The sequence below is a fragment of the Pholcus phalangioides genome, unplaced genomic scaffold (assembly GCF_987345545.1).
Source record: "Pholcus phalangioides strain wild (caught in Gottingen) unplaced genomic scaffold, Ppha-v1.0 ptg000010l_1, whole genome shotgun sequence".
NCBI lineage: Eukaryota > Metazoa > Arthropoda > Arachnida > Araneae > Pholcidae > Pholcus > Pholcus phalangioides.
The window spans coordinates 21,665,951-21,692,959 of record NW_028301603.1 but is presented as its reverse complement, the minus strand read 5'-3'; the positions used below and the strand labels follow the sequence as shown (position 1 = coordinate 21,692,959).

The 27,009-nt window shown below is 36.0% G+C and overlaps 1 protein-coding gene across 1 annotated transcript in view; it reads left to right on the top strand.

Moving 5' to 3' along the window:
• The first annotated feature begins 10,981 nt into the window (after positions 1-10,981).
• Positions 10,982-27,009, top strand: part of LOC149081106 (importin-9-like) — a 41,415-nt gene continuing 25,387 nt past the window's right edge. The window contains exons 1-10 of the mRNA XM_089237889.1: positions 10,982-11,182; positions 14,653-14,801; positions 17,251-17,452; positions 17,617-17,705; positions 18,786-18,872; positions 20,028-20,147; positions 20,796-20,896; positions 22,300-22,358; positions 23,301-23,452; positions 24,830-24,928. Of these exons, the coding sequence (XP_089094015.1) occupies positions 11,047-11,182; positions 14,653-14,801; positions 17,251-17,452; positions 17,617-17,705; positions 18,786-18,872; positions 20,028-20,147; positions 20,796-20,896; positions 22,300-22,358; positions 23,301-23,452; positions 24,830-24,928 (1,194 nt within the window). The 5' untranslated portion in view covers positions 10,982-11,046. The remainder of the gene's footprint in view (positions 11,183-14,652; positions 14,802-17,250; positions 17,453-17,616; positions 17,706-18,785; positions 18,873-20,027; positions 20,148-20,795; positions 20,897-22,299; positions 22,359-23,300; positions 23,453-24,829; positions 24,929-27,009) is intronic.

The following is a 27,009-nucleotide window of genomic DNA, read 5'->3' as shown; positions in this document are numbered from 1 at the left end:
AATATCTTCAAAAATTCACCTCGCTTTTTCTCAGGGTCGGGCTTGAGAATTTCGCGGTGTGGTGCAAAGGAAATTTTGCGACCCCCCTCCAAAAGAAATTTTTGTAGTAGCTCCCCGACTGACAAACTTTTCCAGTTACGAACATAAATCCGGAAAGGGAAAATATTGTTCAGAAATAGAGACGCATCTCATTACACTCATTTTTTCATTATTTCCGGATCGCGTTCATGGTTTGGATTGTAATCAAACACTATCCATTAAGAGGGAATTTTTATTTATTTGACAAAATTAATAAACAATTAGTAATGATTAGAGTGGTCCACCTACTCAGGGCCGTCTTAAGAGCATCATGGGTCCCCACTTTTGAAATTCCCGAAAAATTTAACTACTTCTCATCTTTCTCAGGCCTCTCTCCTCTTGAGGCCCATGCGTTAAGAAGGCACTGCCCGGCTGACCAAGCCTGTTGTAGTCCCGGACTTTATGATGATCTTAAGGCGGCCTTAATGTACCCGTAGGCAAGGGAGGCTAGAGAAAAAAAATCTCTACCAGTGCGGGATCTATCTTTGTGCCCCGACAACGTTTTTCTGGTCAACAGTTTTTTTTTACCTTTCCACTCGGATTTGGCACGCCCCCTCCTAGACAGGTGCCCCATGATGTTGCACAGGTCGCACGGCCTCTGGGGGGGGGGGACTGGAAGGCTCCAGCCTAGTGCGATTCTTTTAATTTTGTTCTTTCATACTATAAATTCTTTATCGAGGGACCGGTGAAAAATCTGACCTAAGGCCTTCACCAAAGGTTCCAACCTAGGGGCCCTTCCAGGACCGGATCTCGAATCCTGTGAACTACGCGGCCACAGAAGGTGTCAACCGATAGGGACTGATTTTCTAGGCCGCCAACCATTGAGCTTATATTACTGGAGAGCGGGGCTAACGAGAGGGCTCCCTTTCTCGTTAGCCCCGACTAAGACGCCTTCATTAAGGAGACGCCGTGTATTAAGGAGTTCTAGCCCCGACTGGAGAGAGTATGACGTCAGTGGTCTCCGCCTTGGCAGTGCTAAGAACGGTGTCCCCAACTTCGTCGGAAGATCATGTGACTCGGTGAAAACCATAGACTAAAGATATAAACTTATTCTTACTATGTGGTGAAAACACACACAATCCCCCATTATTTTCTTATGGCATCCACAGACATTTAAAACAATAAATGAAAGAAATAATTTCAGCACCGATGAGATAATTCCAAAATTAATGAAAGAGCTAATTCCAGAATTAATGAAAGAGCTAATTCCAGAATTAATGAAAGAAAATATTCTCTAGAATTAATGTAAAAGAGATAATTTCAGCATTGATGAAAGAGATAACAAAATTAATGAAAGAGATAATAAAATTAATGAAAGAGATAATAATAAAATTAATGAAAGGTAATTCCAGAATGAAGGAAAGAGATAATTCCAGCAATAATGAAAGATAATTTCAGATTGATGAAAGTGATAATTCCACCATTAATGAAAGCGATAATTCCAAAATTAATGGAAGCGATAATTCCAAAATTAATGGAAGCGATAATTCCAGCATTAATGAAAGATGATTTCAGATTGATGAACATGATAATTCCAAAATTAATGAAAGAAAAATTCTAAAATTAATGGAAGAGATAATCCCAAAATCAATGAAATAGGTAATTTCAGCATTAATGAAAAATAATTCCAAAAACAATGAAAGAGGTAATTTCAGCATTAATGAAAAATAATTCCAAAATCAATGAAAGAGATAATTCCAAAATCAATGAAAGAGATAATTCCAAAATCAATGAAATAGGTAATTCCAAAATCAATGAAATAGGTAATTCAAAAATCAATGAAAGAGGTAATTTCTGCATTAATGAAAAGTAATTCCAAAATTAAGGGAAGAGATAATTCCAAAATTAATGAAACGATAAATACGGCATTAATGAAAGATAATTTCAAACTGATGAAAAAGTGATAATTCAAAAATTAATGAAAGATAATTTCAAACTGATGAAAAAGTGATAATTCAAAAATTAATGAAAGATAATTTCAAACTGATGAAAAAGTGATAATTCAAAAATTAATGGATATTTTTCAGATAATTCCAGAATTAATGAGATTTCAGAGTCAATGAAAAAATAATTCCAACATTAATAAAAGAAATAATTTCAGCATTAATGAAAGAAATTATTTAATCTTTTTTTTAGATGAGTTCTCCATCCTTTTTCCTAATCTTTAAAACGCAATGTTATAGAGACTGAACTGTACATTTCAATGAGGAAATTGTCAGGTACGAACTGTTTCCACTGACTCACGTGATTTCTTTGCATTTGATGTCGCTGCCGTCGAGGCGACTGTGGCAGCCACAGTGTGGCTGCCCTCCTGTAATATAAGCTCGATGGCGCCAACTGATGGGAGGGATGACTTTTTTATCACCAAAATATCTTTCGTTCACACTTAAAAAATGTCCAAAACTCTCCCTGAGCAAACACATCTATGGAACGCATGGAACATGTTCCATAGATGTTTCCAATTTTTTTTCTCTTCTCAAGGTGGGGGGGGGGGGTTACGTTTTTTCCTGCAAAATAACACTATAATCTCGACTTGAGGGGGGGGCATTAGAACCCCAACCCCTCCCCCTTTGCGTACGCCAATGCCTCCCACAAATATTGTACAATATTAATTTAATACTCTGGAATAATTTGACTGCGGTTCTCAACTTTTATCGACTCGCGGAGCCCTTTTTAGTATAAAATTTGCATGGCGGAGCTAATATCTTTTATTTATAAAATTTACTTATTTATTTTATTTTCTTTGGGTGGCTCTGGAGCTACTTTGAAGTCCACGCGGATCACCGGTTGAGAACCGCTGCTTTATGTCTTTTTTTTAATATTTTGGTGCTGCCATCTCATGTCAAGATTAGAAGTGACTTATGTGGTGATGATGAAGTTCAGGTTAAAAACTATATTCTTCATTCCACTCAGTTCCTTATACACAAAGCTTATGAACTGAACTGAAAGTTCAAACAAACAGTTCAGTTATTTTTCCAGGAAACAAGGAAACGTCTAAAACAAAGGTCTTTCCAACAAGCAGACGACAGATAAGAAGTGTTCATCACGTCAATTCATAGTGTAAGTGCTGCCATCTAACATCAGAATTAAAAGTGGCACATGTGGTGAATATGAAGTATAATAAAAAACTATATTCTTCATTCCGCTCAGTTCCTTACAAACAATGCTCATAAACTGAGCTGGAAATTTGAACTAAAAGTTCGACTATTTTATGTGAGCATACGGAGACAGCCAAAACGAAGAACCTCTTAATGAGCAGACGACAGGCAAAAAGGTAGATTTGTTCGATTCCTTACAAACTGAGCTCACAAACTGAACTGGAAATCAAACTAAAAGTTCAGTTTTTCTTTTATAACATAAGGAGACGTCTAAAACAGAGAACCTTGGGAGAAGCAGACGACAGAGATTCGAAGGCTTGATTTATTTACCATTGGTGCTGCCATCTAATCTCGAAATATCCTTCAACTCAAACGATGATGAAAAAAAGAGAAAGTTTTTGTTTAGAATAGCAACATTATCGACTTCGTAATCAATATGAACCTAAAAATTATTGATCAAAATGAAAACAAAACTTTTATGATAATTTACTTACTAAATTATCATAAAAGCTTGTAAATTATGATAAAATTTCTTTATGAAATGAAAATTTCGGTAACAAAATTCGTACATTTGTAATAATCAGTTATTTTTTTGTAGGAAAAATAGAATTATTTCTTTCCACCAAAAAGTCCTGACAATATGGATAATCGAACAAATAAGTGAAAATACGGATTATGTGGTCTTCGATAGTATTACTAGATTTAAAACTGAGAAAGGAGGACGCCTGGTGCTAACCTTCGGTAACGCCACTTTTTCGAAGTTTTACAACAGATAGCGCCACTATACTGACAAAAAAACCACACAAGAACCTATCCGACCACAATAATTTTTCACAACTGAAACAACCTCTCCTTAAAAAGTCTCGACACAGAGAGCAACAGTCCTACAAACAGTACAAATATTCAGTCACTACATATCACTCACTTCACTTCTGAGATATAGATGGCAGCACTGAAAAATCATCCACAACATCAGATACGCACTCAGACTGTTAGGTACACGCACTTACACTTCCGGCACAACTCACTAGGTAGTAAATTGCCTATGGCAATAGACCTGAGTTGTGCTCGGTTTGAAAAAAGAAAAAAAACTGAAACAACCGCTGCAAGAAAGCAAAACGGGAAAGGAAAAAATAACGATCAACCTCCCTACGATTTTCAACTTCACGGTCTGGTCAGCTTTACTGCTTTGAGGTCTTTACCTAGGGCATCGGTTCTCAACCGGTGCTCCTTGTGCACTCTCCATGGGCTCCGCAGTCGCTCGAGGAAAATAAAAAAACAGTAAAATTTACAAAAATAAATATTTTTAAATAGTAAAAATATATCAGTAACTTTTTTACTAAAAAGGTTCTCCGCGAGTCAAAAAAGGTTGAGAACCGCTGGCCTAGGGCATAGTTTCCCAACCTTTTTTGTCCCATCGGCCCTCTTTTAAGAAATTTTTTTCTCCCATCACCCCGAACGCAGGTAACCCATACATAGGATCCTATGTTATGCCCGTAGCTTCTACCACCCACGTTGGGAATCACTGGCCTGGAGCATGGTGAGGTGTTTTTGTGGGTAAGAACTTTTTTTTTGCATTGATTGGCATTTCTGAAAGACTTCATAGCTCTACCCAGTGCCGTCTTAACGCATGGGCCCACCCGGGAGCCTCAAGAGAAGAGGAGGGCCTCAGAAAAACGAGAAGTAGTTGAATTTTTCGAGAATTTTCCAGGAAGGGCCTCAGAAAAATCACTTCGCCCTGGGTCCCATGATGCTCTTAAGACGGCCGTGGCTATAAATTAGTTACAGAAGAACCTATGAAAATCTACCCGGGGGCCCTGCAAAAGATCCCAACCTAGACGCCCTGCTACATGATGTAGGGGTCACGGGTCATGCTCTACCGTCGCACATGGGAGAGGGTGGTATTTGCTGAAGCTAAGAGAGACTATATTAATGCGTCTATTTCAGTCAACACCACATATAGAAGATCGTCTTCCCTTCTATAAGTATGGTGTTGCCTCTCATCGCCTCACTCCATAGTCCATGAAATAAGGATAGGAAGAGCAGGGCCGTCTTAAGAGTACAATGGCTCCCGGGCCAAGTGATTTTTCTGAGGCCCTACCTAGAAAAGTTTTGAAAATTTCAATCAGTTCTATTTTTGTGAGGTCCCTGGGCCGAGCCCGGGTGGGCCCATGCGTTAAGACGGCACTGAGCCTGGGTCACGTCTGGTTTGACCACTGAGCTATAAGTAAAGTAAGTAAAGTTTATATACTTATAGCTCAGTTGGTTTGACAGAGGATGTGGTCGTCATGCTTGAAGCCCGGATGGGTCCATGCGTAAAGACAGCACTGGCGTAATGGAATTTTTTTCACAAATTTCCCTTAAAAAATTCTTGCGTTATCTTCAAGCATTCATTTAGTCGACTGAAACGTGTCTGGCTCGCCCCATCCATGCAGAATTTCATTTATTGTAAAATACACTTTTACCCTGAGGCAAAAAGGAAGGATGATTGCATTATTCCTTAATTAAAAAAAGATTAGGTGCTTGGGGTGGTACAGATAACCACACACTGAATACTTTAGTTCCAGCAAGATTCAAGACGCGCAGGGAAGAAACAGGCAACTTCCATTTTTTTTCGTGTTGGATATTTGCAAAGTAAATATCAAAAACATATATAGGAGATTTTTATTTAAATCCTGTGGGGGTGCTCGAGCATTCGCGGCTCCAACGACATTGCTTTCAAGTTAAAGCCATAGCGAGGGGGAGGACTTGGGGGGGTCTAGTCCCCCAAAATGTAAGAAAATGACTGAAAAAAAGGAAAAAAGATGGCCAAATCTATTGTTCTATCACTTTGGTCCGCCCCCGACGATATATTTCTGGCAACGGGCATGTTTTAAGTTCCCCTGAACTAGGCTGACCATATTTCCTCGAGAGAAATACGGGAAATTAGGATTCCAAATATGGGAAAATACGGGATATCGCCAAAAGTGAACAATGTTGCCAAATATTGCAGAAATTACGAAACAATCACAATGGAGGGAAACGAAGCATTACTGTAAATTGCAGTGGATTCCACGAAATAAAACCTTCACCAAGGCAAATGTGGGAGATTAATGTTGTTATTTGTAGTTGTAATTATCATAATATAATTTATGTGTTCAAAAATAATTTTCAATCTTTGACTTCAATAAAGAATAAAAATCCAAGTAGGCGTCATGTAAAAAAATGGGAAAAACCGGGACACTTCTGCCAAAAAGTCGGGACGGCTAGAAAAAGAAAGAAAACTAGGACTGTTCCGGGAAATACGGGACGTATGGTCATCCTATGCTGAACTCGGATTGACTAGATTTAAAATTTTTTTGTTCACAACAGGGCCGTAACTAAGATTTTGGGGGAAGGGGAGAACAAACAAACCACTATAGCTAATGATTTTATAACGGTATTTTAGTTCTTTCTCCATCCTGAAATTTGCCTCTCCCTTAAATTTGCCGCTCGGTCATTATGCCCCTTTCTAGTTATGGCCCTGACTACAAATTTATTCAAGAAATTCCAGTAGAAAGGGGGTTGGGGGTCCGCTAGATCGCAACTTCCTACAGTAGACGCTCGATGACGTCCAGTAATCCGACGTTTTTAGGCGGATTTTCTTCGAGTATAGAACAGAAAAATTTTCCAACCGATCACCCCACCTAAAAAATTGCATTAATCCGTCACTGGGCATGGCAAGATGAGACAGTTGGGCAACGAGAAGAAAATATGGTCCAAAGGGAAGGAGCATGGATGAAAAAATATGGAAAATTTGTTCATTGAAAAATTTTGGCGCTGAATCGAGGAGCACTGCACCGGGGTTTGACTGGGGATCTTTTTGTTCTGTTTAGGTTTGTTTTTTGGTCTGAGAGAATATATTAAGGTGTTTGTGTGTATTACAATCTATGTCCTTGCAGAATTACTGTATGCGTGAAGAATATATGTATACAGTGGAACTTCGGCTAACGAGCTTAATTCGTTCCGCCAACGTGTCCGTTACCCGAATAGCTCGTTATTCGAATCATACTTTCCAATGGAAAATAATGGAAACGGATAATATTCGTTCCACAACTATTCGTTCATATAAAAATGGCTAATAAAAACGGCATTCACTCAGTAATTAACAACAATTATACATAATACAATAAAATATGCATAATATAAATAACGTCATAAATAAACATACAATGCGATAATGTTTACAAAATAACTTACTCTAAACAAAAACGACGAGAGAGGAGGACTATAGCTTTTTAGGACGATTTACAGACTCACTGTTGTTTGCTTAATCTTTTTGCGTCACTTTCAAAAAGAACCTTATCCAATGACACTTGCTTTTGCCTCATTTTTAGGATTTCTGGGAAATGGGAAATTGTAGTGTTCTCTCTCTCTCGTTGGACAGATTCATTGCTCGTTTGAATTCCTCGCTCCAATTTGCTACAGCTTTATTTGCGTTTTTCAGAGTTTTGTACAGATTCTACACATTTCTTTAACGAAAAATCGCTGAACATGTAGCCGGTGGCATGAAAATGGGGGGGGGGGCGGCACCAAAACTACATAAGTGTTTCAAATTTCTGAAAATAATGTGATGATAGCGAAATCTTTGAATACAAAATCTTTGCAAATTTTAGTAAAAAATGTCACCAATTTAACAATGCATTTTTCGATAGCAAATCGACTAAAAATAAATCGATTAATTATAGTATGAAAAATTATATCATGCATGTTAATAATCGCAAATAACTATGAAATATTTAAACATCTATTTAAATATCAGAACTTCAGAAGAGTAAAGATATGCTAAAAGGAATTATATTTTTTATAACATTATTATTATAATACTTAATAATTTTTTCTACATATTTTTTCGTATAATATTTAATTGATTTTATTATGTGAAGATTTAAGATTTGGTGACATATCAATACATACATATCATACAAATTGAAAAATTCAAACAGCTAAAGGCGGATAACGAAAATCTTTGCAAATTTTAGTAAAATATTTTTCCAATTTATCAATGCATTTTTTGATAACAAATCGACTAAAAATAAAAATTATAGTATAAAAAATATATATCATGCACGTTAATTATTCGTAAACAGCTATAAAATATTTAAAAATCACAACTTAGGAAAAGAAACGATACTAAAAGACAACTACGTTTATTATAACATTAATTGGTCTTAATTTCTTCTATAGGCTTTTGTTATAATATTTAGCTGATTTACTATATTCACTATTTTATTTTAAGAGTCCGCAAAATATATTGTAAAATGTATTGCATCAGCAAAGAAAATTAAAATGTTTAAATCATTTTCTGGCGAGGAGTGGAAAAAAACTTCCACGAACCTTGGTCACCAGATTCACTACCTGATGCACTATCACTTACACCAATTCGGTGGACGGAAAAGGTCCTAAAAAGTTTACCACCAAAAGCATATACTTTTAGGGGAAAAAAATTATTTCTTTTTCGAAATGTATTACCACCTTCATCACTCGCTGTGTGCCATCAACCACGGAATTTTAATCCTTCCCTTAGGGGCCGTGCAAGTATTACGTAAGCAAATTTTTAGCCATTTTTACCCCCCCCCCTTTGTTAGCAAAAGTCAGCAAAACGCTGACCTCCTCCCCCCCCCTTGTCAGCAAAATTTCGTCATCAGCTCTGCCCCTCTGAATCCTAACTCATATTTTCATAAAGGGTGGTTGATGACGTAAGCATTATCCAAACCCCCCTCCCCCCTTGTCATCAAAAGTCAGCAAATCGGAAACCCCCTCCCCCTAACGATGATGACGTAATACTTGAACGGCCCCTTACGCGAATTAAAATAAATAATTTTGTTTGTATACAGCGTGTTAATCTTTCAGAATACATTCCAGTAATTACATAATGAGCCAACTTGTGACCAAAAGCACAACAGATCGTACGATATTAAGGTAGTAGGAATTATCGTAAACCAGAAAGAAACGTGATTGACTGAAATCGTGTAAACGTGGAATAGCGGCGCATTTGAGAATTAGCGTCCCGTACCTATGGTACGATCAGCAATACCCCCTAAACAATGTTTTCTCTATGTCGGCGCCTCTGGCTCATGGAGTCATGATCCATGGCCCTTGGAGTCATTTGATGTGACTTACTACCTCAAATCTAATTTTGTAAAATAAACTTAGCGGAACAAAATGACAGAATCTCTTGAATGACCGGATGCATTTGCTTATAACCTGACCCCAGTAGCACAACGATATCGTATCAATGTTGGCCCGACGTCAGAACATCGAATGTCGGAAAGAGGTCGGAAATTTTCATATGTCTGATATGAAGAACGATATACAGTAAAAATGTATTTACTCAATAAACACCAAAACATCTCATTTTTTTCTCTAAATTAAGTTTTACTCTAATTTTTACAGAATTTCATTTCGAAGGAGAATACTTTGTACGATAATTAATCTCTTTCCAAATAATCCAAATTTCTCTATGTCGCACTACGCCGAAAAATTTATGAACTTTTGACGTCGAACGGTATCGAAATTTCTACGTCGTTCTATATCGTTGTGCTACTTGGTGAGGGATTCAAGGTGCAGTTTTTCAAAGAACCTCAGCTCCCCGCTGCATATTTACAGATCACTTAAGATAATTTAAGGGCCCGTGGCACACGGACGTTCGACATCACTTGAGTGATTCGCCGACAGTGCGATTTTAACGCATGGGCAAACCCGGATGCGCCAGGAGAAGAGGTTCTCACAAAAATGAGAAGTGGTTGAAATTTTCGAGGTATGTTCTCAAAAAATCATTTAGCCCGTCGGCCCATGATGATCTTAAGGTGACCCTGCCCACTGGGCAGTTCCACATGACTGAAATGGTACGTGGCAAATCCCCCTCATCACTTGAATGTCCTGCGGCATATTCCCACATTATTTAAGTGACCCGTCGCATATTCCCAGATTATGTAAGTAACCCGCGGCGCATTTACAGATTATCTACGTAATCTGGAAATTAAAACTAACAATTCAACTTCAATTTGAAATCGCCGCATTTCCTGATCACTCATGTGGCCCGTGACACGTTTTCAAACTAAAGAAGTGGCTTGCGCTCTCCAAAGGTTGAGCATCCTTGACTTAAGTGGCTAGTGGAGTGGTTAAGTGGTTCACAGATGCATGTTTCAAGATATTATGCTTTATAGTAGGGTGACCATACATCCCGTATTTCCCGGGACAGTCCCGGTTTTATTCCTTTTTCTGCCCATCCCGACTTTTTGGCAAAAGTGTCCCGGTTTTTCTCGTTTTTTACGTGACGCCTACTTGGATTTTTATTCTTTGTTGAAGTCAAAGATTGAAATTCTTATTCAACTCATAAATTATATTATGATAATTACAACCATAAATAATTAATTAATCTTGTGAACGTTTTATTTCGTGGAATTCATTTTAATCCACTGCAATTTGCTGAATTGCTTCATTTCCCACCATTGCGGTTTTTCCAAATTTCAGCAATATTTGGCAACTTTGTTCACTTTTGGCGTCATTCTTGGCGATGTCCCGTATTTGGAATCCCAATTTCCCGTATTTCTCTCGAGGAAATATGGTCATCCTACTTTATAGTACTCTATAAAGCAAGGAAGCCGCGGACCACAGGTTGAAAAAACTAGATGAAGAGCTAGTTTGTCCACGTTCCCCTTCATAAAAATATGGTCAGCAAAATCGAGAGACGACTGATGCGCATGCCTACATGCTGCCATCTATGAACATATTATGGAAACCGTTTCAGCATTTTGTCTTCATCCATTCACATTGGCAACGACAACAACAAAAAAAAAACCTTGCCCGTCTGGACAGAGGAAGAAAAATCGCGGGAAAAGAATAAAAAATGGATGCCCCGGATCCTCGGATCAGCGGCACATTGAAGAAAGCGCTTTTCGAGACGCTCGCCGCCATATTATCACCGGCTCAAGACCTCCGCACCAACGCCGAGCAACAAATCAAAGTTCTTGAAGTTACCGATGGTGAAACTTATAGTTCAGATTATTATTATTATTTTGCTGCGCTATGTGTATGTGGCCTCTTTTTATCTCGTCCTCCATGACGTGTTTACAAACATCATCGTACGCTTAATAAATGATGTTTTCGGGGTAACTACACTCAGCGATAATCCAGTGTAGTTATCCCACTTGTTATCATGTGCGAAAAAAAACCCCCACATGGGATAACTGCATTTGGCAGGGCTGTAACTAGGCTGGGGAGCAACCGGGGCACTGCCCCTGGATCCCGAGCCAAATGGGTCCCCACAGAAGTTTACATTTTGTTTGCATAATAATAACCCTTTCAAGAAGGGGTACCCAAGGGAAAGTCTGCCCCCGGGGCCTCGAGAAGGCACATTATGGCCTTCGGTTATCGCCACTAACATCTTTGTGCATGCTTCAGTTTTAGTGCCATAAAACAGGTTCTTAATCTATGGGCTCTGACCAAAACTTCGATTTGCATGGGCTTCTGAGTTGGGTCGTACAAATTCACTAACAGTCAGGTATTCTTGAGCTATGGGTAACAACACAAAATTTGATTCGCAAGGGCTTCCGGGAAGAGTAGTATAAATCTTATCACAAAATTCCGAATTCGCATCCAAAGACCACTCGGACTCAGCTAATACAAAGACGAACTCTTCGAGCGACCAGGCGTAAACATCACCCCTCCACGACTCATTCGTGTGAATTCTGACCACGAGGTCCTGATGACGGCTCTCCATTGAAGAGCCGAAACGCTTCGACCAATTGAATTTATTTGTCTTGAAAACATGGCAATTTTTTTATAAATAGTATAAATTAATTTTTACAGCCAGTGGTTCTTGAGTTATGGGTCATGACCCAAACATCATTCGGAGGGGCTTCTGAGATAGGTTGTACAAATCGATGTAGTGTCAAGGATTCTTGAGTTTGGGGCCATTACCTGAACTTCATTTCTGGGGTCTTGTGGCGATGCAATATGACAGAGTTTAAACTACAATCGCAGGAGGAAGAATTTGAGATTGACACAGATTGGTTAAATTTAAGATTTGTACCAATCCGTGTTAATCTCTAATCCTTTATTTAAACTCAGTATCCTGTAGTTTAAACTCAGTCGGTGCATACGGCCGTAAGTCACTCTTTTGGTCTTTATCATGCTTACTCTTTTTGCCTCCCTTTTAGTATTCTCTGACATGTTTCCCTTTTTTACAAGTCACTCCCATGCTTGTACTCTTAATTGGTTGCTCACTGACCTGCCCCCAAAGCAGAATACGTTGAAATCTGTGAACAGAACAATATGGAAAAGTGTTAACAACACACTAATATGGAAATTTTTTAACGCAGAACATTTCTAATTATCCACTAGGGCTCATTGCAGAACAATGCAAAACATTCTGCTTTAGGGCTGATGTGATCCCTCTATATATATATTGCTCTTTGTCGTTCTCATGCTTACACACTCTCTAGGTCACTCTTTTTGTCTTTTGCTCGCTTACTCTCTAGACAACTCTTTTAGCCACTGCACTGACTGACAGTCTCCTCGCTTTCCAGGTCATTCCCATGTTTATAAACACTCAAGATAACTTTTTTTTGTTGCTCACTGACCTGATTCCTTGCTCTATCTCTAGTTTACAGCCATGACCTCCAATAGGTTTGGCTGACACGGCTCCAGGCCAGAGGCCCCCGGGGACAATTACCATAGTTTTTTTTTGTTTTTTCATGCAATAAATTCCCTATAAAAAGCCTGGCTTGTCCTGTGAAGCAGGCTTGGGGCCTGCCAAAGATCTTGGCCTATGGGCCCTGCTGAAGGATGTGGGAGCCATGGCTATAGATACCTCCCTTAACTTCAGCAATTGGGCTTCAGGTTGGATAGTAGAAAGAGTAATACGAGTAATACCGCTTTTTCTCAGCTTAATACATCAAGGAAGTAGACCTTTTCTGGATATTATGCAGAGGTGAACTCAGAAAAGTAATCACCCCACCTCAGCTGAAGTTCAGAGAGGTTACTAATGCCTCTATATTTCAGTGCCTCACGCCACATGAATTCCTGCATGAATTCAGGAAGGCTGTGTGGGTCATGTCTCTGGTGGTGTGTGTTGTAGCACATTTGCCCGGTATGCTAGAAGACCATGCTTTCATAGAAGACCTAAGTTCAATTCTCAGTTGAGACCTTCTTTTGGAGACTTTCCAGACTTTCAGCGTTCACTTCATCGTTAAATTCAGAAAAAGTCTATTTCAAGGCTGGACGAATCAAAAAATTTTTACATGTTCGGTCAGCCATGTCACTTAAAAAAATTACAAATTGAAATCAATATTTTACATGTCCAAAAAATTGCTTTGCTTCCCCCTTTTGCGCAAATTTTTCCCACACATTCAAAACGAATGTGCTGCTATCTGTTAATGAAAATGTGCAGATAATGTAGAAAATTAAGATCATTATGCTGCAATTAAAAAAAAAACAAGTTATTCTTTTGTTTGAGGAAACCTCACAAAATTTTCTACAACACTAAAAAGTTTCCCACACGGAGTGGACTGATTTTGGACAATTTTTCCATTGCGGTTTCATCAGTGATGGCTACCTAGTCTAAGGCTGATATTACACTAACCTTGACAAATGCAACCAATGATTATATTAGTTATACTCAAGCAAATAATACAACCGATAATTTCATTGGTTGCATTTGTCAAGTTAGTAAAAGAACTTTTAAAGTGTGGCCTAATGAAATTTACCTTTTCATAAAATTTCCCCCACACATTCAAAACAAATGCGTTGCTATCTTTTGATGAAAATAAATTACCGAAAAATTTGAGTAATGAGAAATATGCACACACACACATGTATATATGTTGTAAAACCTCTCTTTTGTGGACACAGGCAGGACAAAAAAAGTTGTCCTGTAAAACAGGGGTGATCGTTAATCATGGATTTGAAATGCATACATAAGGGGAAATTATTATTTGCCCATAAGAAGGGGGGAGGGGTGATGACGACCGCATCTGAGGGGTGTCCCCTTTAAAGAGGTTTTACTGTATATATATGTATTTTTTTGTATTTCTCATTTGTTTGAACTCGCAAAATTTGCCATAAACTCATAAAATGCCTTTTCTATTTTCTTTTTTTTTTTATTTTTTACATGCCCGTGTCGAGCATGTGGTCGAAAGAAATTCATGCCCCAGGCATGTCGGCTAATAGATTTGTCCAGGCCTTGTGTATTTCCTTGACGCATTGGGCTGAGAAAAAGCTGTTTCCCTCGCTTCAATGAATTAAAATTTCTATTTGGCCAATTTTGTGTTCAAATATCCATTATAAGGGATGCATATTTCCATGGTTGATTGAAACTCAATCAAACAGATTTTCGTGAATTAATGTTGAAAGTTCTGGTAAAAGTCTTTGTTACTGTTGAGTGTCTTTTAATGTTTTTTTTTATGAGATATATGTATTTTAATTTATGGTTGAAATTTAATTCTGTTTTCAGAGTTTGGTGTCCATTTGACAGAATTGACTCTCGACCAGAACGCATCGTTACCAATAAGGCAGTTGGCTTCGGTTCTTCTTCGACAGTATGTGGAACATCACTGGTGGCAGTATGCCGAAAGATTCAGGCCTCCAGAGACAGTACCAGAGGTAAATGTGATGATGAATTGGCGAAATCTCTTTCAGCTTGAAAAATACTCAGTTTGAAATAACCATGATTGAAACACACACGAATATACACATGCGTATAGCAGATTAAATTTAACGCTGCTTATGTTCCACCATTCCTGTGCATCATTGCTGGAAAAAATCATCAAATATTCGCATTACCGAAAAATATTATTTTTATATTAAGAATAGATTTACTTGAAAAAAATATATATATATATATTTATTTGCGTGTGAAAAAAATTGAAATATTAAAGAAAGTGAAAAAAATCAAAGTATTGAACAAAATAAAACAATTTAAAAGCAACACCGTTGCCAATTAAAAGTGTAAAATTAGTCAAATTATCGTTGATAGTTATAATTTTCCTTGCAGTTGGGTGACTTTCTTTGAAACAGCACAACTTAATTCTATCGCCATGGGCAATTTACTACCTAGTGAGTTGTGTCGAAAGTGGAAGTACCTATCAGTTTAAGTGTATATCCAGTGTGGTATCTGATTTTTCAGTGCTGCCATCTATATTTCATAAGTGTAATTATTGAACATTTTTATCGTTTGTAGTCCTGTTGCTCTCTGTGATCAGGCTTTTTAACGGCTTGCAGACTTTTAATTGGCTTGCATTCGTTCCTCAAAATTTGGAACCACAGAAAGCAAAATTCAGCCAACCACCACTGTGGCACCAGTGGGGTTCGAACCCAGGACCATTATGACGATTGCGATTCTGTCATTATGACCACTCAACTACCACAGTGGCGCAGTTGCCGTCTGAAAAGAATCCTCTCTAGGAATCACAGATAATTTAGAGTACAGGGCTGGACATGGGCAGGTGTAAAGAGCACAGCCAAACTCATGGCTCTGACGTAATGGTGACAGTGCTCCAGCCTGGAATGAATCTCATAAAATAAATTTTTTAACCTATATTTTTACTATAGTGAAAGGCCTATGAAAATCTTGGCCTGGGCCTCCCCCCACAAAAGATACCAGACTTTGTGAAGGGCCCAGTTGCATGATGTGAAAGCTATGACTGTATCAGGCCACAAAATAAATCGGCTGTGAAAATACAGTAGACTCTCTCTGATCCGGCACATATCAGACCAAGGTGTGCTGGATTATCGAAATCACTGAATTACTGGAAGTTAGTTGAAAAAGCCTGTTTGAATAATACAGTAGGCGCTGTTTATCAGAATCACAAATATTATCATTTGGGTATTGTTACGACTTTTGCAAAGTACAGAACCGACCAATCATATGAGAAAAAATTTGTTTATAGTTATCAGAATTTCATTTCGTTATAAATTTTTTGCTGTCAAAAGTTTTTTGAATATTTTGACTGTGATGTTGAACCAGACTTTCTTTCTCGATGAATCATTGTTATCGATCTGAACTGAAGACTATGTAAAAGGTTAGAGGGTGTATCCATTCCTTTTCAATAATCATTTCCATACTTGGTTCACAATGCCCTATTCAGAAAGTAGTAGCTGCTATAATCCATGTTCGCATGAAGTTGCTTTTGCAATGTCTCGCCTATAATGGAGACAAATTTAATGTAAAAACACGCACACAAAAGTCCTTTCTTTCAGTTCTTGGACATTTTCTTCCAGTAGACCTGATTCGCAGTTACTCAGTCGAAACACTTTCTTAGGTTATCTATGAAATGTACCATACATTAAGAAAAATTATAATTTGTAAAATCAATTAATAATTATTAAATTTGACGATTTCATTCACTCCTCATAATAGGTGAATAACAATAATAAACGTAGGATTTTAGTTTAAAGTATCCCCCAGTTTTAGAACAATATGGAAAAAGAAAACGGCAAGATTCAACATATTTTGCAACCAGTTGTGTGGAAAAGAAAAACTATAGAGTCCTGTTTTTATATACGTCCTGTTCAATTAAACTGGAGGTATGGTCATCGTATTTGTTTTTGGATGTCTTTCGAATATAATTATCATTATATTGTTGTCAAACACCCAGAGTCCTGATGTGATCACATTAAGTGGCGTGCACGATATAAAGTTCTGCGCACAGACATGCAGTGGCATGTTTTCCACTTCTGTGGTTTGAAGTAAACCTGGATTACTGAATGGGCTGGGTTAGCACGCAGCTGGGTTATCGAGAGTCTACTGTAGATTGAAATACACTGATTAAGCATTGGAACTTTACACATTGGCCTTTCTGGAGAATTTCACGCATATGTGTAGGAACACTTAAATCATTGAGCAATAAAAAAACGCAAGTCTTTAATTTTTTTGGGAGTTTTTTTTACAAACGTCATGCTCCAACTTGGGCATTGGACCATACAGGTGACTGTTTAAATATTGTACGCATTGAGGCTGATGGTAAATTTCAATTATACTTTATTTAATTCAACTTCTAAATAATTGAAATGAAATTAATAGACCTATGTATATTTTTTCCGTTGTCTATAGGCTAAGGCAGCTATACGCAAACTTCTTCCAGCTGGGCTGCAAGAACCAGTCAGCAAGCTTCGATCAAGTGTTGCATATGCTATTGCTGCAATAGCTCACACGGACTGGCCCGAAACATGGCCTGAGCTGTTTGACATACTTGTGATAAATCTGAATAGCGAAAACAGTGATGCAGTTCATGGTACCATGCGAGCCCTTGCAGGTCAGAGTTACACGAATACCTCAGGAATTAGGAAAGCAAATAGTTTTATCTATGGGGGAAAAATAATTTAAATTTATTATTTTTTTAGACTTTCATTTGAAATTTTTTTTTTCCAAATTGAATGTATCTTGGATACCAGGGGGTAACATTTTATTTTTTTTCAGAGGTTTCAAGGGACGTCAGCGACACTCAGATGCCTCAAGTGGCTCCTATTATATTGCCTCAGATGCTGAAAATCTTCACTGGTGCTAAGGTACAACCAACTGAAATTCATCAGAAATTTCATTTTATTTTTTTATTAATGTTTTTCTTTTCGAGTTTTCAGATTTCTATCAAAGTGACATCAAACATTCTTGAAATATTAAATATGTATGTAATGGTAAATGTGATGACTCCGAGTAATTACGCATAATCACCAATCGTCTTGGTAAGTTTGATAAATTTCACTATCATTTTTGCTGGTGATTATACATAGCACCCAAGCTGGATTATACATATCACTAAGACAAGATTATACATAGCTGGTAAATTTGATGAATGCTAAGAAAATGATCACTTTTAACTGATTACACATAATAATCTAATACTAAACATCTAATGTAATTGGTGAATTTGATAACTATAAAGATTCCCAAATGAGTCTATAGTTATAGTTTGATAAATATAAGTTGGATCCGATGTAAAAACTCTCATTTGATGAATTTAATTATTTAATGATTTGTTTTAAAATCCTGTCCCCGTGTGAATATTAGTGTTGATTGGAACCCTGATATGATGATTTTTCTCGATTTAAAAAATAAAAATATTGGTTTTATCTAATTCATTAAATCCAAGTTCTACCATATTTTGAAAGCAGGCAACCTTTTCAACATTTAGGTAGTAAAGGAAAAAAAAAATGGAATGGATTTCCCCTTATTCATCACCCAGACTTTGGATCACAAGCACGATTACCTGAATAATAAGTCTTATTATGGCAATGGGACCGACTTATATTTACCAACACAAAATGCTGATTATACATCATAACTAGCAAATGCAATGAATTTAGTACAATTTATTATGTTTACCAATGGTGTTTGGTAAAAGTGATAGTTTTTTAATGTTAAAATTATCACTTAAAATTTTCAAATTTACTAATGATGCTTGATATTATGCATAATCGCCAGTAAAAGTGATATAGTGAAATTTATCAAACTTACCAAAATGGTTGGTGCTTATGCATACTTGCCACATGTATCACATTTACCTTGATATATACATAGGGAAAAAAATGTTGATATAGTATGCAATATCAGATGATAGATTCAATTTCCTTTTGTTTTTTGTCTTTCAGAAATACAGTATAAGAACACGTGGCAGAGCTGTAGAAATTTTTGCTACATGTGTTGAAGTCATTTCAGCAATGGCAGAATATGAGCAGGTAATTATGTAAGAGTGTAATCTAAGGGTTACTATCTCTCAATCATGTAGTAATTGGTATAGTTATGCTTTTCATGAAAAAATTGTCTATTTTTGCCCTATCAATCTATCAACATGCCCTTAAATATAACTCTTCCCTTTTTTCCTATTCGCTAAAATATACAGTTGACACTTGTATCAATGATGTGTTATAGTCCTTCCATTGCAATGATCAATACCAATGTTATCCAGAAAATAATTTTGAAGAGTAATTTCATTCCTATCCAAAATTTTAAGGGGTAGCATTGTAAAAATGGGTTATTTTTCAATGATGTTTTTCATTAAAAAATAACTTTTTTTTACAGGGCTCCTACATCCTACTTTTAGGTAAACTGTCTTACTTTTGTCCTACTTTCTAGTTTTTCTTTTTTTACTTTCCACCAAATCCTACCAACAAAATTTGTATGATCGATTTTAATTGGGGGGAAGTTTTGATATATTGCCAAATATTGCAAATTTTTAGATTGCAATTAATGATTCTGCTAAAGCAGAAATTGTATAGTTTTTCAGGTTATTTGGGGGGGGGGGAAGGGTGTATGTGGACCCACTTGGTTTATTAATTTTTCATTTGCTTAGTTTGAGAGTTCAACAAGTAGAGTAGTAGTTAAACACTTCTGTCTGGATGAAAAAAAAAATTTTGTATTTACTACTTTCTTGGACAGTGACTAACATTCATCATTCGAAATTATGGTCCACATTTTGTGTATAGATGAAACAACACTTTGCATTACAAAACATTGAAAAACAGATTATTGAAAATATTTTAGTGAGAATTTTTTTTTTGAGAAACCCCCCAGTTTAGAGAAACAGAAGACGATTTTTGATTGTTTTGCTGCACGTGTTGAAAATTAAATGTAAGTTTTGGCCAACTATAGTATATATGTATTCATGTGAATACAATGCAAGTATTGCATAATAAATTGAAACTTTATCATTCCCTAACATACTACATTTTCATTGCAACTGCTTATATAATAAGAAATTAAATTATCTATTATTTTTATTCTGTTTCATTTTTTTTTTGAGAAGTTAATTGCATGATTTTTTTCAACAACCTATAAATTTTGTATTTATATCAATTTTGTCCTGGTGTTTCATTTTATTATTATGATTACAGAGTGCCTTGAATGTACTTCTTTGTCCGATTTTGCCAAACTTCACACAAGCTTTGGTTGAATCGCTAATGGTTCCTGATGGTGATATCTCTGATAGTGGTCTGAAAAAAGACGTCATAAATGTGAGTGGGTAAAATAAGTATATTTACACAAATAAATAGAGGTATATTCACATTAGAAAAATAGTGAGTTGAAAAAAAACAACCGTTCATCTCAATTATGTAATGGCATATGTGAAACATTAAACAAAGAAGCAACTTTGACTGTTTATGAGCGTAGCTTGATGGATGAAAATGTTTTAAATATGTTTGGGCCTTGAAAATTATACTATAAGTCTTTCCATCTACTCAAAAAGGAATGAATTTATTGCTTTTAATTTATATTTACTGAGACCAAGTGTTCCACTCCATGCCCGAGTGGCGTAGTGGTAAGATGCTTGTCTACCACCGGGAAGGTTGCTGTTCGATCTCAGGTTCAAACCTGAGAGAGGATCTACACAAGATATTTCCCTAACAAACTTGAGGTGACCACCAATAGACAGCGCCTTCATTTCCAACCTATTTCATGAATGGCAGTTAATTGCGATATTGCCAAAGTTGTTTGGTAAAATAGCTGATATTCCATGAAATTCTGTTTTTTAGATATAAACGCAATTTTTAATTTCATAATAAATGTTAGAAGAAAGCACAATCAACACTATTTTTCCTTGATTTCATTAATTAAATGAACAATATATAAGCTTCTTTTAAATATTTTATTTGTTGATGTAGGCTCTTAAGATGCTGATCAGATTTTTACCAAAGCAAATGGTTCAGTGGCTTCCGCATATTCTCCAGCCTATATGGATGTCACTAGCTGATGGCTCTCACCTGTATCCTTGAAAATCACTGTCATATAAGTTACTTATTCAAAAATATTATATGTATTCCTATTTTCAAGTTTTCAATGGAAAAAAAGTACAATTGAATCATCAGTTTTAAAAAGGGAATAAAGATCAAAAATAGCAAAATTACTTTTTGTACTCTAAAGTAGCTCTAAGCTTCACTCTACATGTGAGTGGCAAGAAAAGAACTAAAAATCAGTTCCTAGATGCAGATATAAAACCTTGAAAAAGCGTAAGGTTTAAGGAGTTAATGTACCACTCGTACTGATGCTGGCATACAGTTTTTTTGATTTCTCAAAAACTTGATTTTTGGATCTCCCTTCTTATAACTGACAATTCAATTACATGTGAGAGAGAAGCTGAAAAATACACAGTTTATGCCAAAGTGAACAAATACTTAAAAAACCCCAGCTTTTATTTATTTGATCTTGTGGTGAGCCAGTTGCAAAGTTAACTTGTGTTAAGAAATGGTGCCCAGCCATTAACACAAGTTAAGTTATTAAATAGTTAACTAAATTTTAAGTCTTAAAGTGCTTTAAAATCTATCTCAACATAAGTAGTGAATGCTCATTGGATAATACAAGGTCACTCTTACTTATGTATGTGCATAGCGCCTATTTAATCAAAAATAAAAAAATAAATAAAAAGACTGAATCTCCTATTCTACTTAACCCAGGGCTTAAAAAATCCCAAGTCGCCATGGTGACTAAATAATCGGTATTGTTGCCTATGTGTGATTACTAGTGTCCTCATCTGATTACTTACTACTTACAGGCAAAATAAATACTCTTGGCTCCTAAAATATTTGTTGGAGCCTAAATTTTTTTCAATTTGTCAAGCCCTGACTAAACTACCAAATCACTTACCAACTAAACCAGTGTGAATGGGTCTTAACATTGGTATATATTCTGAAGCAGTGATGACTTAAAATTTAGTTAACTACTAAGGCCGTTTTTTTCATTATAAATGTTTTAGAAAATTCTTTTACAAAATTCAACAAATGCAACCAGAAAACTTATCAGCTGCATTTATGTAATCGATAAACTGATTGGTTGTATTTTCCAAGTTTTATAAAACATATATAGTATAATCTCAACCTTAATCAGTTAACTCATATAAATGGGCCTTTAGGGGATAGAGATAATTGTTCCTGCATTCCAAAGATACAGGGGGAGAAAAAGAGCTCTTCAGTGTATAATATTTTGTCAAGAGTGCACATGTCTTTAAATGTGATATTGAGGCATCTGAATTTTACTGTTGAATGTAAGCTACTTGTAAATTTGAATTTTTTTTTCTACAGTTAACTACAGTTTACTGGCAAATGATGGTAATGTGAATCAAAAACAGATGTATAGATATGTTTTTGTTTTTGCCTTGATTTTAATAATCAGATTCATCAAAACTGTTGTCAATGTTACAGAAGAATCCAATAATCCTGTTGATTCTGATGGTAGGTCACCATACTAATGTATTATGAAGTATTTTTTTTTTACTATATGGAAAAACCTACAGGGTGGACAAAAAGTCTGTAGAAACTTGAAAAATTAATGAAAACTGGAAAAATAACAAACAATGAACTGTTTGCAGGTTTAGCATCACTGTTTTTTTTTAATAACGCGATCATCACGTATTCCCAAGAGATCTTTACGATCTGTCCAGGAAATCCCATGTCACAGGAATTTTTTTAAGACAGAGGGAAAAAAAGTAACTAAAAAATGCTGCCAATAGGTGGCACTGACGTACACAAGTCAAAGAAAACATACACAAATAACAAGCACAATGCTTCCAAATTGTTTATTACAGCAGTATCAGTATGTGTTCCACATGACCACCACCACAAGGGATAACATTGCAGGGGAGTCACAAATCCAGCAATGGCAGAGTGTAGCAGGTCCACATACACGGTTTACAACGGTGAACTGGTTGTGGATTAGGAGCGCAAATTCTTATAATCGTCTCATTTTCATATTTCCATCAAAGTTTCTCATACCAGCGCCACCTATCGACTGTCTTTTTAGTTATTTTTTTCCTGTCTTGAAAAAATTCCAGTGACAGCAATGCTAATTCTGCAAACCGTTTTTTCTTTCGATTATTTTTCCAGTTTTTATTAATTTTTAAAGTTTCTAGCGACTTTTTGCCCCTTGTATATGATGCAGAGAAACCTATTGTTATGAAGGAGTTATCTTTATAAATGGAATATATCAACACTATGGGAAATGTACCAGGACCAGAGAGTAATATTTTTATGTATGCAATTATATCATTATAGATGGTATCGCTATATAATATTTCAACTGCATGTGTGATTTTAGTATATATTTTTTGAAAAATATGTAGTTTAATTTTTTGTTTCAGATTTTTAATGTTCCTTTTTCCTGTATTTTTGTATCAGGTGAAGTTTTAGGCTTTGAAAATTTAGTAGTTAGCGTATTCGATTTCATTACTGGTCTTGTGGAATCTCCGAAATGCAGAGGACACGTGCAAAAACACATACCAGACTTATTATATTACCTGATATTGTATATGCAAGTCACTGAAGAACAGGTATGGAAATGGGATATTTTTATATTCTTGGCAGTTTTATTTTATTTTTTTTGTATGTGATCAGTTTCTCTTCTAAGCTAAATAATATTTGTATAAAACACATGTATGTAAAATACAAAATTTATCATTTAAAATTACTCTACAACAGGGCTGAACAAATTACAAAAAAATTAGGCACCAAAAAAATTTTTTTTTTGAAGAAAAATGTTAAAAATTAAGCATCTTTTACTTTTATTTTCAGGGCATAGCTCCAATAGATGCTCTTTTATGTTGGCAGATGTACTACTATAAATTTCAAACATTTTGTACTGCTTTCAGTCTGTAATTTAGTAACTACAAAAAGAAAATTTTAGTCCCCAATACCAATTTTTTAGTCACCATGAATTTGTCTAGCCCTGTAACATGAACAACTGGACACACTCCGTTTCTTTTAATTTATTAATAAGAATCTCAATTATACACCTACACTTGTGGAAAGTGTGATATGATTCAAAATATCAAGGGGAAAAGGAAAAAAAACCAGGCGTGCAGCTCATTTCTGAGTCCTGAAAAACAAGGCTTGCCTATGCTGTTAATCTGTAGTGTTATCTACACTTTTTGTATTTCACGTGCAGTGTTGAGTTTTTATGACACCGAGCCGAGCCATCCATGAGTGAAATTTTGAACTGTTCATTAATCACAAAAAAAAAAAAAAAAAAAAAATTATGCCATAATAAATATTTTGGTGAAAACTAAACTTTTGGCTGGTCGATTTTTTTAAATTAATTTTTAAAATGTGTCACAGAGAGAGACTTTTTGCCTTTAGAGACTTATTCTAGGTACTTGATTTAGATTACAAGGGATTTGATCTTTCACATGATGAATATGATTTTCTTCATACAAAGGGAGGGGGAAAAGCATTCTTGTGATAAACATAGATTTTTTCTCCATCTGTCAAGAATTTTATTTTGATTAATTATCTCAACCAGCATTATAGATTTTCAGTCTTCATATTTCATAACAAATGTTTGTAATATCAACATTCATGTGATCAATGTTTGAAAATGAATTTTTTTTTTCCTATTTGATGCCTATGTAATAATAATTTTTTTTGCTTAACCCCCTTGACTGCCACGGGCGTATATATGTCTTATGGAGCTTATGCATTAACTGCCACAGGTGTATTTATATGTCTTTACAGCATGTGGGCAAAAAAGGATGGCATTGGGGAGCGGATCATGTTAGATTTTGTCAGCAGTTAAGCAGTTAATTTTAATTCCTATAAAGTTAATAATTTAATAACTGATTCCTTAAAAAAAAAAAGTCCAACATTTTCATTTTGTTTGTTTTTCCCATTTTTATGCACATTAATTGGGGGGAAATATGTATTACATTTAGATTCGTATATGGAGAACAGATTTAGATCGTTTTGTTGAAGATGAAGAAGAGGATACATTCTCATATTCTGTCAGAATATCGGCTCAAGACCTACTCAAGGTAAATTTTCAAAATTTGAACAGGTATACTCATATTTTTTAGTTTCATTTTTTAGTATAGAATAATTTTTAAATTGATGCACATTAATTACTCAAAAAATCGTCAACCAATAAGGCAAATACCAGGAAATACAAAAAAAAAAAAAAATCTTAATGCATTTTGAAATGCTATGGATGTTGTCTTCAGAAGATAAGAGTATCACGCTGACCACGTTTTTCACTTGGGTTGAGTACCAAATCTTCAATCTTGGTTGTTCACCGGAACGGAAAAACTATACGTCTGTTCAAGTCAATTGTCGTGGCAAGAATGAAGCGAAGTGCCTGCATGTAAGTCTTTTGCAACAACCTGATTGGCTGCTTGCGGAATGGAACTATCTGATTGGTGTATTCAAATTTTATTTAAATTCCTGCTCGTAATGAACTTGAGCCATAGCGGTGTGATCGGTGGTGGTGATTTATTGTAGTTTACTAACTTATTTTTGAAGGCCTGGATGCATGTGCCTTCCTAGAAGTCGAAATCAGCCGTGGATTTTTCACTTTGTGAAAAACTCTCGCTTTCTGAAATTGGAATCTATGGCCCTCTTGCCAGCAATGAGCAGCGATGGTCAATTTTTGCACATTCTTGATTTTTAACACAGCGAACATGTTCATTTAATATACAGTTGACCCTCCCCCCTCCCCGTATTCACGGTTTCGATATTCACGGTTTCCGTATGCGTGGTTTTTTTCCCTTCCTTGAAAAAAGTTTTTTGTCAACACACTAGCAATCGTCATTCACGTTTTTTGTTTACAAAATTTGAGTTGTACGTGTTTAGGATGGCTCATTTTTCTAATACTACTGATAATGTTTCAAAAAGACAAAAAAAGTGGAAACTTTACAAAAAAAATTGATATATTGCCTATGTCTGCTTGTGGAGAAAGTAAATCAATTGCTATTGTTGCCCGCCATTATATGGAATCAACAAATCTATGGTGAGATATATCAAGAAAAAGGAATCTGAAATTCAATCAGCTGAGGCTGTAGCTGCACCTATGGCAGCGAAAACTTTGCATTGCCTATGGACCCATGTGTGTTTCTCATAGAGAAAATGCTGTTTTTTGTGGGTCAAGACTGCCACAGAAAAGGTATTCCTTGTAATATTATAAATTAAAAGGCAAAAAAATTTTACTCTTCTATAAAGGAAAGAGCTGGTGAAACGTCTATTTCATCAGAACTTTATGCAAATAAAAGTTGATTTCATAGGTTTAAGAAATGATTTGGATTACGCAATGTAAAAAATTACTTATGATCAAGCCTCTGCCGACCAGGAGATAGCTAGAAAATTTCCAAGGAAATTATAAAAGACATTGTCACGTTAACGAAACAGGTGAGGGGAGAAGGGTTCAATGATATGGATATAGAAGAAATTGAACAGCTAAAAATCAATAGCAATTCAGAGACATTAACCGAAGAGGAAGTAATGACTGCTCCTGAAATTGAAGCTGTACCAGATGAAGAAGATCAAGATAAAGAAGTAAAGACCAGCTCAGAGCATATGTAACATAGCGGAAGGGTTTCGCAAGTTTAAATCAGCAATAGATTATTTTCATGACATAGATCCTTCTATGGTATGTGCTTCACATGTAGAAAAATTAGTAGAGGAAGTCTTATCGAAACATACTCCAACATACTTGATATGAAGAAGAAACAGCAAACAGAAATCAGTGTTTTTTCAAGAAAACATCTCTACCCTCTTTTACATATCCTTTCTACCCCTGCGTCACCCTGCTCTTCTCCTGATGTTCAACAAATGAGATATACAAAAATAAACCTATGGTTTCGGTTATTCGTGGATTTCTGTATTCGCGGCCACCTCCGGAACATAACCCCCCGCGAATACGGGGGGGGGGAAGCGACTGTAGTTTTATGGGCCTCTGTGTTTGTTCTATGTAGCCAAGCGGGCCCATGGAATATAATAAATTCCCCATTGTTCATTACGAGTGGGAATTTAAAGAAAATTTGCATAGACTGCTTGGATAGCTTGATTTCGCAAGCAGCCAATCAGGTTGTTCCGAAAGACTTACAGGCAGGTGCTTCGCTTC